Source organism: Dasypus novemcinctus, chromosome 16, assembly GCF_030445035.2.
Source record: "Dasypus novemcinctus isolate mDasNov1 chromosome 16, mDasNov1.1.hap2, whole genome shotgun sequence".
NCBI classification, from domain to species: Eukaryota; Metazoa; Chordata; class Mammalia; order Cingulata; family Dasypodidae; genus Dasypus; species Dasypus novemcinctus.
Window position 1 is genome coordinate 25,977,057 of NC_080688.1, and position 15,505 is coordinate 25,992,561.

The 15,505-nt window shown below is 36.1% G+C and overlaps 1 protein-coding gene across 5 annotated transcripts in view; it reads right to left on the minus strand.

Annotated features, from left to right (window-relative positions):
- The window catches only part of ANKRD12 (ankyrin repeat domain 12), a 141,444-nt gene that overhangs the window by 51,283 nt on the left and 74,656 nt on the right, over window positions 1-15,505 (minus strand). For all 5 annotated transcript variants that reach the window (XM_023587578.2, XM_058277372.1, XM_058277371.2 and 2 more), the window contains one exon: window positions 9,732-9,879. In XM_023587578.2, the coding sequence (XP_023443346.2) occupies window positions 9,732-9,879 (148 nt within the window). The remainder of the gene's footprint in view (window positions 1-9,731; window positions 9,880-15,505) is intronic.

Consider the following 15,505-nt stretch of genomic DNA (forward strand, 5'->3'; position numbering starts at 1 on the left):
TTTAGTCTTGTCCATTTAAATAACTTTGATATGACTTTTCAGTCATTGAAAATTTTTTTCTATAGGTTCTCATTTTTGTTCTCTCTCCATTATACTTTATCTATTGAGGAATCCAAGCTATTTTGGTTTCCTACAGTCTGGATTTGCTGACTGCATACTCTTGGGGGCACGTAATATTTCCTGTCTTCCTCTCTTCTTGAAAAATTTTAAGCTGTTTTTTTTTTTTTAAGAATAAACAATGGAGTAAAGGGTTTATTTAGAAACAAGAGAAAAGATAAGTACACAATCCAAGACATGGATTGCAAACCATGATCAGGGTAAGACTTGCACGTATCTATAAAAAGACACTTCTCCTCATCTACTACAAGGTTAACCAGCTATAGAGTTTATACAGCAATGTCAAGAAAAATGACTGATTCCCTTAATTTACCGAATTTTTATAACTGGTTCCCTGTCATCCTCTGAAGATGACAAATTAACTTAAAAAGTTATGCCACAACAAGTTCAGCACAGAATTACCATATGACCTGGTAATACCACTCTTTGGTATATATCCCAATGAAGCATATATCCCAATGAAGTAAAAGCTGGGACTCAACAGAAATTTGTACACAAATGTTCACAGTAGCATTTCTCACAAAAGGTAAAAACAACTGAAATATCCATTAACAGATGGATAAACAAAATGTGGTATATAAATAGAAAGGATTATCTGTAAAAAGAAATGATATTCTGATACATGCTACAACATGGGTAATCATTGAAAACAATATGCTAAGTGGAAGAAGCCAGACTGAAGGCCTCATACTGTATGATTCTATCTATATGAAAAGTTCAGAATAAGCAAATCCACAGAAAAGATTAGAAGTTACCAGTAGGAGGAGGGAATGAAGAGCTTTAATGATTAATGAGTACAGAGCTTCTGTATGGGGTGATGAAATGTTTTGGTAATGGATTGTGGTGATTGTAGCACAATATTTTTGTAATTAATGTAATGTAATTAATGCCATTGAATTGTACATTTAAAACCTGTTAAAGTGGAAAATTTTGTTATATAGGTTAACACAATTTAAAAACATATCATCATCAATTCATGGATTTAAACATATTTTATAGGTTTCAAGCCACTGCAATTAATACCCCTTACTGAAACTCTCAAACCATTCCATCTTTGGCCAGCAGGAAACTATTTCAAGTTGTCTCCTAAAGTCTTTACCAAGACCTTTCAGAGCTTTGATAGCTTCATTGAAATCTGGAATGACAAGATATTCCAAGTTCTTCTTGTATACTTAGTGCTTCAGATTTGGAATCATCCATTTTTCCCCAAAAAGCCTTGGATTTCTTCTAGTATTAAATGTTACTTCAAGATCATACTCTGGGCACTAGAGATGATTATTATTAGCTGGTTTAGTCACTGCTTTTATGTCCTTTCAAAAGACAGAGCTAGGAAATTTAAAACAGCTCTATATACACATATTTATTTGGAATGTACTTCAAATAATTAGAAAAATTAAAAATACTAAATACCATAAGTCTTTTACCCAGATTTGCCCAAAGTTAATGTTTTAACTCACTTGCTTCATAATTTGCTTTGTGTGTATATATCTATATCTATACATCTATATACATATATACATATATCTCTATATACACATTTGTGTATATACACACATTTGTGTGTATATAGAGATATCTATATATTTTTCTTTTTCTCCTGAATCATGAGGATAAATTATATACATCATGGCCTTTTACTCCCTAAATACTTCAGTGAGTTTTTTCCTAAGATATATGTAATTTCTGAGATATAACCATCACAACAGTCATCAGCTTCATAAATTTATACTGATATGACTTTTGTTGTTGTAAAACAGAACATTCCTCATGCTTATGCATATTCAGCTAGAATACTACATAAGCGATGTTATAGCCTTCTCAGGATATCACATCTAGAGGTATATGATGTACATCTGTCCCTCTTTGATGACAATGTTAATTTTGATGACTCAAAGTGCTGGATTTCTCTACATGATCATTGGCTTTTTTTACCCTCCCTCTCTTGAAATGTGAAGACCATGCAAATACCCTGTCCTCTTAAAACTCCACCCAAATTTAGCAGCCATTCATGAATCTTGCCTAATCATCTTTTCCATGGTAAGTGTAAAGTAATGATTTTCCAACTCCTGCAATCCCTTCACATTTATTAGTTGGCCTTCAATATTTTCCCATTTTTTTGTCCATTATGGATATGGGATGAGGAATTCCTATTTTGCCAATAGTTTATAATTCACTATTAAAGTATTTTGGAGCTCAAATTTTGTCCTAGATTTGGCCAATGGTAACCGCTTCAAGTTGGCTCCTGTGTACATTACTACATATGCATGTTTTACAAATCATGAGTTCACACCTATAACTTCAATTCTAACAAATTTCCACAGGGTTCTTTCTTGCCTTCTCCCATTTCATATTTACATGTCCCTTCTTCCATAATAAGAACCCTGGCTCTTAAGAATATCAGCACATTTACTCATATACTTAAAGTGGTTTCAGAACTGCTTTGCCTATACCACTACAATAAAGAGTTGAGGATTTTTTTTTTATCTCACCCCCACCTCCTCACTCCCTGTTCAAAACTGAAGGTACATATTTGAGTACTGTGCTCGTACATACACTACTTGGATTAGTACTTTTCCTCCTTCAAAAAACACCCCCTGCCCCTTTCCCATTCTTATTGATTTAATTTTTGAAAACACAGGATATTACCTAGAAGTGTCATTCCATTGCACCATTTTTACTCCAATTCCCATGCCCTTGTAGGTAACTGACTTCATTTCTGGTTTATCCTGAAGTTAATTTTTATAATGAGAGACAGATAAATGTCATTTAAAAATTATTTCCCCCACATTGTTACACAAAAGGAAGCTATACTCCATGTATTCTTTTGAACTTTGCCTTTCTCAATAATGTCTCCTGGAAAAGACCTCATATCAGTTCACAGTGATCCAAATGCAAATGTAGTTTCTTTAGATATTGCCATACTCCCTTAAACTGGGTCTGTAACATTTTCCATTCCTATCAGCAATATACAAAGGGCCTGTTTCCCCATATCCTCACCGAAACAGCGTATTACCATATTTCTGAATTTTTCCCAATCTGATAGGTGAGAAATGGTAGGTTGAACTAATGGGCCATTTTTATAGCCCTGCAAGTTGTCTGTTTTTACTTTTGCCATTTTTTGATAGGAGTTTTTAGATTCCTCTCCCCTTAACTTTTAAATTTTCCTGATAAATTTTGGATATTAACCCTTTATTTGTGACATAGGTTGTGAATATTTTCTTCCATTTGTCTTTCAACTTTGCTTACCATTTTTTTTTTTTTGGTATGCAAAAGGCTTTTTTGGTTTTTCCTTTTTCCTACTTTTATGTAGTCAAATATATTAAGCTTTTCTTTTATTGCCTCTAAAGTTAGAGTGATATTAGAATGTCATACCCTATTGCCAAGTTTAAGCAGGAATTCACCTGTGTTTTCTTTAGTACTTGTATAGTTGTGTTTTTTACATTTTGATCTCTGATCCAATTGGAATTTATTCTTGGATATGGTGGGTAAAACATGTCTAATTTTATCTTTTTTCCAAATACCTATCTAACTGTCCTAATGTCATCTATTTAAAAGACTATTTTTGTCCAGTGATCTAAGATATCGACTTTATTATAAAAATAGAATTTCCTATGTATGTGGGTATATCTCTGGACTTTCAATTCTATTGATCTATGCCACACTATTTTTTTTATTTTATATGTACTGGAGCTAGGGATGGAACCTGGGACCTTGTAGGTGGTAAGCCGACGCTCAACCATTGTACCACATTGGTTCCCAAGTTGGTTTTCTCATTTGTTTTGCTTGTTGTTTGTTTATTTGTTTTTAGGAGGCACGGGGGACCAAACCCATGCAGTCAACCACTTGAGCCACATCCGTTCCCAATGCTACACTATTTTAATTGTAGAGACGTTGTGGTATATTTTACTAATAAAGGCAGTTGCTCCTCAGAGCGCTTTTGTTTCCATATTTTCCTATTTTTGTGTATTTATTTTCTCATATGAATGTTAGGAAAATAAATCAATTTGTCTAACTCCATAAAAAGCCTCACTGGAATTTTTATGGCAATCATATTAAATGTATAATTTAACTTAGGGAGAAGTAACATCTTGGTGATACTGAGATGTCTTACCCAAGAACAAAAAAACCCATGTCTTCCCATATATCTCGTTCAAGTTTATGTTTCTCTTTTTCAGAAGCAGTCTATACTTTTTTTCATACACATTTTAAACTTTCTTACTACATTCATTCTTAAATATTTCATCCTTTAAACTGTCGTAAATGAGGTTTCCCACTTATTATATCTTCTAAATTGTCATCATTTTTGCATATGAATATGTTTGGTTTTCACGTCAATTTTATATCTTGCTACCTTAGAGAAATTATTTTATTGTTGTAGTTTATCATTGATTCTCTAGGTTCCCAGGTATATTATGCCATCTGCAAAGAGTTTTATTTCTTCTTTCCCTACTTTTATGATTCCAATTTTTGTTTTCTAATTAAATAATTTAATGGCCTATAATCTTCAATACAATGTTAAATTTTAAGTGACAATTCTTGTCTTATCTTAACCTTAACGGGAATGCTGCTAGGGTTTCCTAATTAAAGAGGGATACTAGATTGAGGTATATTTTATCATGTTAAGAAAACATTCATCCATTCTTCTTTTCTAAAGAGGTTTTATAAGGAATGGTGGTTGACTTTTTTTTTTTTTAATGGTTTTTCTCCTAGATTTTGTTATGGACTAGATCATGTCACTCCAAAAACCAAATTCAAGTCCTAACCCTGTTCCTGTGGAAGTGAACTCATTTTTAAGTGGAATCTTTGAAGATCCTATTAAGCTGACATTAAATCAGATCAGGATTGGCCTTAATCCAATATGATGAGTCCTTATAAGCAGAGGAAATTTGGACACAGTGGAGTAGTAGGAAGGGACAAAGGAAATAACTGATTGATGAAGGCAGAGGCTGAATCATGGATTGCTGGCAAGCCACCGCCAGAAGTCTAGACTTCAGGGAAAACATGACCTACCAACACCTTGATTTTGGACTTCTGGCAATCAAAACTGTAAGATAAATTTTCATTCTTTAAGGCAACTAGTCTGTGGTAACTTTGTTATAGCAGCCCTGCAAACTAAGACAGATACATTAATATGGTTCCTTATAGTATATCCCTTTAAGTAACTTTCTGAATTACAGTAAAAACTCTTACGAGAACATGTCCCTCAATAATGTAAGTCTGAATATAATGAGAGTAGGTAGAGGTCACAGAAGGAAGGGCAAGGTCAGGTAACGAAACAGCAAGCAATGTTTCTGGAGAAACTGGGGAGGAATATTTACCTCAATGTTTACCTGCTCAATCTCCTGGACAGACCAATGAAATAAAAGCCAACTAAGGGAAGTGGCTGTTGCTCGACTGGGCTCCCGTGTACCATATGGGAGGCCCTGGGTTCGCATCCTGGAGCCTCCTTGTGATGGCAAACTGGCCCGAGAGAGTTGATGGCCTGTGCCCACGTGTGCAGAGAGCTGACAGCCCGCAACAAAGAGGGCTTTTTTTTGCTGCTGGCGCAGCAAGATGACGCAACAAAAGGGAGACAAGCAGACAAAGAAGAATGTGCAGTGAACAGACAGAGGGAGCAGACAGCCAGCAAGCCGCAAGGCGGGGGGGGGGGGGGGGGATGGAAAAATAAATAAATAAATAAAAATAATAAATTAATGATAGCACCATAACATGTTTTAAAAAAAAAAAAAAGCCAACTAAGCAGGAAATTTCTAGAATTGCTGCTAGAAATCCTATCCAACCACAGGACACAAAACTACATCTCTAACAGTGAAGGACAGTTTTCCATAGTACAGCCAGACCACTAAAACTACTGCTTGGCTAGCTGTATGGGCTTATCTTGTCATTTCATTAATTTCACAATAATGTGAGCCTGTATTCTACACAATTAAATTTTTGGATTCCAAAGACTGCATTATGGTTGAGTTTCGCTATACTTATTTGGAAGTCATATTAGCCAAAAACTCTATACCAATTATAGAAGCCACTTAAGAGAGTTGGCTATTTATAATTATGGCAAAATTCCAGGTGCTGTATTCTGTGATCAGACTTCAAAAGATCACTTCATAAGCACTACAATGATACCACTGTACACCACAGAATGGCTAAAATTAAGAAAACTTACATCAAATGCTAATAAGGATATTGAGCAACCATAATTCTAATACACTGTTGGTAGAAGTATAAAATGCTACACTTTAAAAAAGGCTTAGCAGTTTCTTCTATAACTAAATGCAAATCTACCCTATAACCCAGCAATTCTACCCTTCAGTATTTACTCAAGACAAATGAAAATGTATGTCTACAAAAAGATTTGTTCAAGAGTGTTCTCAGCAGCTATATTCTTAATAGCCAAAAGATGGAAATTATCCAGGCATTTGTAAACAAAGAATGAAAGAATGAATAACCAAACTGAAGCAGAGTCATAAAGTGGAATACTACTCAGAGATAAAAAAAGAACTAGTGATATCAGCAATAATACGCTGAGTAAAAGAAACCTTACACAAAAAAGTACATACTATCAATACATAATTCCATTTTTTGTAAAGTTCAAGAACATGTAAAAAGAATCCATCGTGAAAAAACAGTGGTGGGGAGGGAATCAACTAGGAAGGAGCATAAGGGAACTATCTAGAGTGATGGAGATATTCTGTATCTTGATGGGGATTACACATGTGTATACCTTTCTCAAAACTCACTGAACGTTGTACTTAATAATTATATAGTCACAGGCAAATTGCTACCTCAAAAAAAAAGAATTGCTGGATATAAAATTCTTAGTAACTATTTTTTCTCAGCACTTTAAGTATTTCATCCCTCTGCCTTCTTGCCTCCATGGTTTCTGATGAGAAATTGGCACTCAGTATAATTTAGACTTCCTTGTACATACATGTTGCTTTTCTCTTCCAGCTTTCAGAGAAAGCCTTTTCCTTGTCCTTTGCATTTGACAGTTTGAGTGCCACGCATCCAGGCATATTTCTCCTCAAGCTTATGCTGTTTGGTATTTGCTGGGTTTTCTTGGATATGCATATTCATGTCTTTTGCCAAGCCTGGGAAGTTTTCTGTCATTTCTTTGAATATTCCTTCTGCTCCTTTTCTCCTTCTCTCTGGAACTCCCATAATGCATTATTGGTATGTCTGATGATGCCACACAGGTCTCTTAGGCTGTTTTTGCTTTTTCTCATTTATTTTTCTCAGCCTGATTCATTTCAATTGGCTTTTCTTCGAGTTCAATGGTTCTTTCTTCTGTCTGCTCTAATCTGCTCTTGACACCCTCCTAGGAGATCTTCAGTTCCAAAACTGTGGTCAACTCCAGAAGTTCTGTTTCTTTTTTATAATTTCTTATCTTCATTGAGATTCTCACATTATTCATGCATTATTGTCCTGATAGCCTTTAGTTCTTCTGTATTTTCCTTTATCTCCCTGAGCATACTGAAAATCATTTTTTAAAAGTCTGTTTATTATGCCTGCAGCCAGTCATCCTCATTGATATTTTCTGGAATTTTATTCCCATCCTTCGGATGGGCCATCATTTCCTATTTCTTTGCTTGTCTTGTAATCATTTTTTGCATACTGTACATATAATATTTTAAAACATTAACTCTGGGATTTAGGCCTTGGGCTGTTTCTTGAGTTTCTATCCAGCTAGCAGTGACAGATTTTCTTGAGTGCCAGGAGCTAACAAAACCGAACAGACCAGCTCTAAAAACACCTTTCACTGTCTATGCAAAATGCCTTTGTACTGACTAGTACACTCCCATCTAGAAGGCAATGCAAAGTGCAGGGTCCTCCCTTATCTTTTCTGAACCTGTGTGCTGTTCTTGACCTGTGCTTGCTCATGGCCTTAGGCATTCCCATTTACAGGAATTTGAATGGTCCTCTCTACTCCCTAGGAAACAGACCGCTCTCTCCTACAGGTAAGCCTTTACCCTGTGCCACAAGACTCAAGTGTTTTTTTACACTGCTTTTGCTGTCCTAAGATGCTTTTGCCTGCAAGGAAAATTTGGGACTGGGGTGGGAGTATGCACCAGCCAGACAGGAATTTCCTAGATCTGTCTTTCCCAGCTGGAAGGAGTTCAGGCACCTACAAATGGAGAGCTAGCAGGCTTCATACTGCCCTGGGAAAGAGGTGAGAGAGAAGGCTAAGGAGGGTCCCGCAAGGAGACCAGGAGCTTCTTCTATGGCTCTTTGAAGCTGTGTTTCCTTAACTTGGCACTGGCACATTAAATAAGGCCCTTTAATTGTTTCCCATAGTTTTGAGGAATGGTACTGTCTTTAAGACTCCTCTGCTTTTACCCAAGGTGAGTTGGAACAAAGGCTGCCCTCAAGAGCCGGCCCCAAGTGATCTGAAGTAGTTGCTCAAAAGTTGTAAGGCTGGAGGTTGAGTGGAGAGTGACATTCATCGGTATTTACCATTATTTATCTGCCTCCTCCCTCCTGCTCTTCCCTGGATGTTACATACTGTTCTACTAGACTCCAGAGTTTCAAAAAAGTTTATTTTGACAGTTTCTACCTGTTTAATGATTGTTCTAGTGGAGGGACTGATTCTTGAGCTTCCTACTCTACCATTTTCCCAAAATCTTTTTCACTGATTTTTGCCTAAAATGATGAATGTTTGCAGACTGTACACAGAAGACTTTCCTTGACAGAGCAAAATTTTCTTCTCTTATATATGTATTTTTTTCACATTGGATGTTCTCCTTTTTTGGGGATGAGATCCATGCATATAACCTTTGTCTCACTTTCAAGGTTGCTATAACAAATACCCCATTGTGGGCTGACTTAATAAGTTTACTGGCTCACAGTTTCAGAGGATCTTGCTTTTTCCTGAAGTAAGCTAGCTAGTTGGCAAATCCTTGGATACCTTGGCTTTCCCATCACCATCACACAGAACTGTCCTCTCCTTTCTCTTCTGGGTTCCCCCTGACTCCCCAATTCTGGCTCCTCCCAGTGGCTTCTACTGCCCTGTTCGACACCCTTTGCTTATAAGACTTCAGCCATACTGGACTAAGGCCAACCCTCATGGGTTCACACACACAGGACCAGGGGTTAGAACCTGAATACACCTTTTTGAGGGGAACATAATTCAACCTGTAGCCAATTTTTTTTTGGGGGGTACTTTATTTTTTATTTACATTCTATACTCACTGAGCAAAAACTCCTTCTGTTATTTAAAACTGTGTTTCTGAATAAACTGCACCTACCCTGCACCAAGTACCAGAGTTCAGCCATCTTAATCACAAAAATAAAAATGTGAAGAAGCCTCAATGTTAGAAAAAGACATGAAGGGTTTGGCTAGTGTATATAATAGAAATGAAATCACAAGTGGCCATGCATGGGAAGCGGTTCTACACTAGGCTTGAGTGTAATAAAAGAATATTTCAGCAATGTGCAGAAAAAATTTCCTAGAAATAGGACAAAGGCCCTATGACTCCATATACAGAGGGTATGTGTAACAAATAAAGAGGTTACTAAAATATTTTGAAATATTACCCAAAATATTTTGAAATATTACCAATCTAGCCTGTTCTTCTAAATACCATCTCAAAACAGGTAAATATAGATTTGAAACAAACCTGTATAACTTTCATCATCATCAGAAAAAGGCACCTCTCTCTTAAGCAGCAACTCCAACTCCTCTGTTTCTGCTACATCCACTGGACGTTCCCCATGTTTATTTGCTTGAAATGGATTTCCACCATGACGAAGTAATAGTTTCACTATCTGCAATGTTAAACAGTTTGGAGATTAATCCCTTCACAGATATTTCAATAATTCTTTTGATAGCACTCATAATATCCACTACATCATCTACATTGCATTCATTTATCACAGCGTTTACTTTGTCATTTCTACTTTATCATTACTATTAATCTTTACTAATCTTAAAAGTTCCATTTTCACTGAAATGCACTCTATCAGAGAAACTTATCTACTCAAAGAAATTCCTTCTTTCAAATTTAAAATGAGCTATTTTAGCACTTAAAAAAAAAGATTTATCTCCCCACCCCCACCCCGTTGTCTGTTCTCTGTGTCTATTTGCTGCGTCTTGTTTCTTTGTCCACTTCTGTTGTTGTCAGCGGCAGGGGAATCTGTGTTTCTTTTTGTTGCATCATCTTGTTGTGTCAGCTCTCCATGTGGGTTGCGCTATCCTTAGGCAGGCTGCACTTTCTTTTGCACTGGGCGGCTCTCCTTAAGGGGTGCACTCCTTGCGCGTGGGGCTCCCCTACGCGGGGGATGCCCCTGCAGGGCAGGGCACTCCTTACCCGCATCAGCACTGCGCATGGGCCAGTTCCGCATGGGGTCAAGGAGGCCCGGGGTTTGAACTGTGGACCTCCCATGTGGTAGACGGATGCCTAACCACTGGGCCAAGTCAGTTTCCCATATTTTAGCACTTAATCTCATTGCTTTTCTTCCTGTTTCACCATATATTCAATAGATATTTACTGAGTACCTACTGGCAAGCAGGGGTTCAAGTTCTGCAAATAAATCAATGAATAAGACTAATACGGTCCCTGGAGGTTTGGAATGTACATTCTAGGAGTCTCATAGGAAATATTTTTGCTAATATCACTATTCTCTCCATCTCTCAGGAATGTTATCATTATCTAATGGAGCTTAAATTTAAGGGGTCCTCACTTTCATGGACCCCATTACAAGGCCCTGTATCTAATTTTGTATTCATTATTTTGAAACTTTTCTTATACAGGCCTCCTCCTCCTCTGCCAAATTATAAAATCTTTAGGCTCCACAAAAACAGAGTCTACCCAATTAGTTGCCATTTCCCGCCCCTCCTCCCCCCATCTTCTTCCTTTCTGTATTTTTAACCTGTTTGACTGGCTCCTTTCTAGAAACCAATCTTTCCAGTTCATGGCTCTTCCACTTTAAAGGAAATAACAGAAATAAGGAAATGAAGCACAAACAAGAAACTCTGTTCAAACCTGTATCCCCCTCTGTAGCTAAATCTTTTTCCTTTCAGTCAAGTTCCTGAAAAAGTGTTTATTCTTTCAATCTCTATGTTCTTACTGACCCTTCCTTCTTCTATTTGCAATTTTACTACAATCAGTCTTGTGAAATGGCTCTTCTAAAAGTCCGTTAACATCTAAGCCACTGATTGTTTCTCTAGGGCTCTGTTCCTCATCGACTTTCTCATGCTCTAGTCTACATCATCTCCTTGAACATCTCATCTATTCTGACAGCTTGAATGTGATGAAAATTGTTATTCATTCATTAATTTTCATTCTTTTTTACTTGCTCTCTCCCTGCAAGCCCTCATTCTTGAGTTCCAAACTCAAATATCCAAATGCTCATAGGACACCTAAAACTGAATATATTTGTAAATTAAGACAAAACCTGAAACCAACAAGCTCCAAACTGAATTTATTAAACTGGTACCCTTCTACTTCCTTTCCCACTGACTGACACCAAATTCTATAATACATCAACACTGAAGCCAATTTCACTCATAATCTACATCAAATAGGTGAGCAAGTAGTATTAATTCTGCTTCCTCACCATCTCTTCTTGTTTTAGTCTACTGTCTATTCCCACTGTTGTTGATGTATTATGGTCTTCATCATGTTCTCACCATTTTACTGTAATATTGGCTAAAAAGATTCTTGTACCTCTACACATCTGCTGTAGGATTTTTGAAACAAATTTAATTATATTATCCCCTGCTTTGATTTAAACCTTTCAGTTCCATTCTAATGCCTGTGAAATGATTGAAGACCTTGAGGAACTGGGCCATGACACCAACTAGTCTGAAAGTAAAATAATTTGTCCCTTATATACTATTATCCTCCAAATGTACCAAAGTACTGTTGTGATTTTTTTTTTTTTTAAGTATTGGGGCTGGGGATTGAACCTTGTATATGGGAAGCCAGTGCTCAGCCACTGAGCCATGTCGGCTCCCCTGAGGTGGTTTTTTCATTTGCTTATCTGCCTTAGTGTTTTTGTTGTTTTGCTTCTAGGAGGCATCTGGAACTGAACCTGGGACCTTCCATGTGGGAAGCAGGTACTCAACTCCTTGAACCACATCTGTTCCCCTGCTGTGATTTAATACACATTTGTATAAAAGCACTGTCTTTTAGTCAATAGTTATCACCGTGTGGTAGTTATTAAAACTCTTTGGTTTTAGGGCCATTCTATAAATCTGAGAAATACTAGTCTACAAGATAACATTCAAACTTCTCAGTTATTTGGTGATTCCATAATCCAGACTTGTGCTTTCTTTCCTAGCCTCATCTTTTATCAAACCCTACACATTCCACTTATTTGTAATTCCTGTACCACATCATACAAATCCATGACTCCAAACTTTTGTTCATCTCATGCTATTTCCTTTAACTGGAATATTCTTTACAAAAAGATATCTAGCTTGATGAACACAAACTGAATTTTTTTTTTTAAAGGAGCTACCAGTGAGTAAACCCTGGATCTCATACAGAGGAAAGAGGTGCTCAACCATTGAGCCACCACTGCTCCCCAATGAGAGTTGATTTTTTTCATTTGTTTGTTTGGTTTTTAGGAGTACTGGAGATTGAACCCAGGACCTTGCACCTGGGAAGCAGGTGCTCAACCATTTGAGCTACATCTGCTATCCCGACACATACTCATTTTTGAAGCTCAAGATGAAGAAGCATCCTTTCTCTGAAGATGCCAATTTTCCAAGTTCGATTGACCATTCCTATCTTTCAGCTTATACTGCATCATGTCATCACTTTTATCATAACATACGTCATATCCTATAATAACATTAACATATTTTCTCCCTTATTCTAAACTACATGCTTCATGTGGGATCAGGTCTTTATTCCTATTTGTATCCTAACATATTAATATGGTGTTTTTTAGTACTTAGAAAATATACCATGTATATTTAAAGGATGTTTAGATTCATAATACAAAGATCAGTATTAACTGCACTTACCATTAAAGGAATAATTTTAAAAAATATATATTTTTATTAGAGAAGTTGAGAAATTACAAAACAATCATGTACATTGGTGGAATTCTCATTCAACACACCTCCACCAACACATTACATTGTTATGGAATATCTGCTACAAATTGAGAGAAAATCATCAAACTATTACCACTAAATAAGGTCTATAGCGTATGTTTGTATATTTTTTCCATATCTCCCTATTATTAACACAGTACATCTTTGGCATCAATGGGAAGAATATTAAAGTACTGTTGTTCAACTAAACTCTATAGGTAACATTAAGTGTATTTTTCCCATGCTTCTCCACATTCTTATGACCTTGCAATAGTGATGTACATTTGTTCTAGTTAAAGGAATAATTTTAAACAACATGCAGTAAATGAGGAATTTCTAAGAAACTAGTTAAAAATATTCAAGAATAATGAAGATTTAGAGTGCATTAAATAATGAACTTTTTTCCTAGGTTATAAAAGAATAAACCATCATTCTAGAAACTTGGAAATATAATATATAGAGAAAACAAATAACTCGTGATCCAAACTGTAATTTTTTTGGTAGTTTATTCTATTTTGTGTATTTTATTGTTAATTTTTATTTTTATGAAAGTATACTTGCTTCTGATCAACTAGCTTTTTGAGGCTGCCCCTAAGGACAATTGTCCCCGATGTTTGTTTCTTAATATACCTAAATAATACACTTAGTTTGCTGCTTTTGTATTTTTCAGTTTTAGGCATTGTCTATTGTTTCCTTCCAATGGGCGTTGTGGATTTGGCTCTCTTTAGCCAACTCCCCCCTTCCACATAAACACACTTCCCTTCCTCCTACTTTTCCCAATTACATTGCTTTTTTTCCTTACTAGTTGGATCAAAATATGGTGCTTACATTATAATTAATAATCTTGAGCCAAGGAGATTATTATGATTGAAATTTCCACTGTTGCACTTATTTCCTACCACCATGAAGTTCATTATCTTGGTTTTTAAATTTGCTTAATTTTATCCATATTCATTTTTGATTCATTGCTCATTCTGCTGTACGTACAGATCTTTTCAATTCAATGTATTATCAACTTTTTCTTCTTAGAGACCTCTTAAGCCTTTGGGCTTGTTCTAAAATAGACAGGTTATTCTCTAGACCTGCTGCCTGGCTGTCATCTTGGCATGTCCCTTCATCCTACTATCCCAAAATAACCTTCTCCTAAATTTTATTTTGGAAAATTTAGATCTTATCTCATTTCTTGGTTTATGCCCTCATTTTGCTACATCACCAACTCCTAGAGATTTCAAAGGAAGAAAAAACTTGAGACTTTTGCAGGTCAGAAAAATACTTTTATTCTATCTCCCACTTGATCAAAAGTTTGTGGGGATTTAGAATTCCATATTAGAAATAATTTTCTTTAAAATTTTGAAGACATCATTCCATTATCTTCTAGTTTCGAGTGCTGTTAATGAAAATTCTCATGTTATTCTTATTTTTTATCTTTATGTGTGCCTTGCTTTTTCTCTCTGGAAGCTTGAGAGGACATTCTTTGTCCCCATTGTTCTGAAACTCCAGAATGCTGTACCTTGGTCTCTGGCTTTTTAAATCCATTGTGCTGAGCATTCAATTACCCATTCAATCTGAACACGATTGTTTATTTGGTTCTGGAAAATTTTTTTGGTATTATTTTTTGACAATGTCCTTTTCGGCGTTTTCATTGTTTTGTCTTTCCAGAACTCATGTTAGGTACTGGATCACTTGGACTGATGTTATTGTTTCTCTCATTTCCCCCTCTTTTTATCTCCTACTTTCTGGGAGAGTTCTTCACCTCCCACACCCTATTTTTCATTTCTGCTATCACATTATTAACTTACAAAGTTGAGTTTTTTTCTTTTTAATTCATTGGTTATTACTTTTTAAATGCACCTCGTTTTTATCTCAGAGCTGCAATAAATTCTCTTTTCTTTTTGGGAAATTAAGAGCTTTTTGGGAAGTTCCTCCTTGCATTGTTATTCCCTACAAGTTCATATTCTTGGCTGTTTGATCGTTTAAAAATGAGGCATTAAAATTACTGAAAGTTTTGTGGGTATGGGTAGGAATTGTTGACAGATGGGCTTCATGCTTATGTGATCTGCCTGGACCATTTCATTTTAGGTAAGCCTCTCTTGGCTGGTCTGATTCCTGAAAAGAAATCTTTCAATTTTATGACTAGAAATGTAAGCTTAACTGTTAGCATTACAGCTGTTGAACAGGGTAAGGAGGCTGGGGTTTCAGTATATTTCATGTAAATATTTTATCCTTAATCCTAACTCAGCTATTCTTGCTATACTTTAGCCCAGAGTCTCTGGTTTACACTTGCCAGTGAATAAACTTCCAGTCATCTGCCATGGTGGGAGTAGAAGAGTCAACTGGGTGAATGGG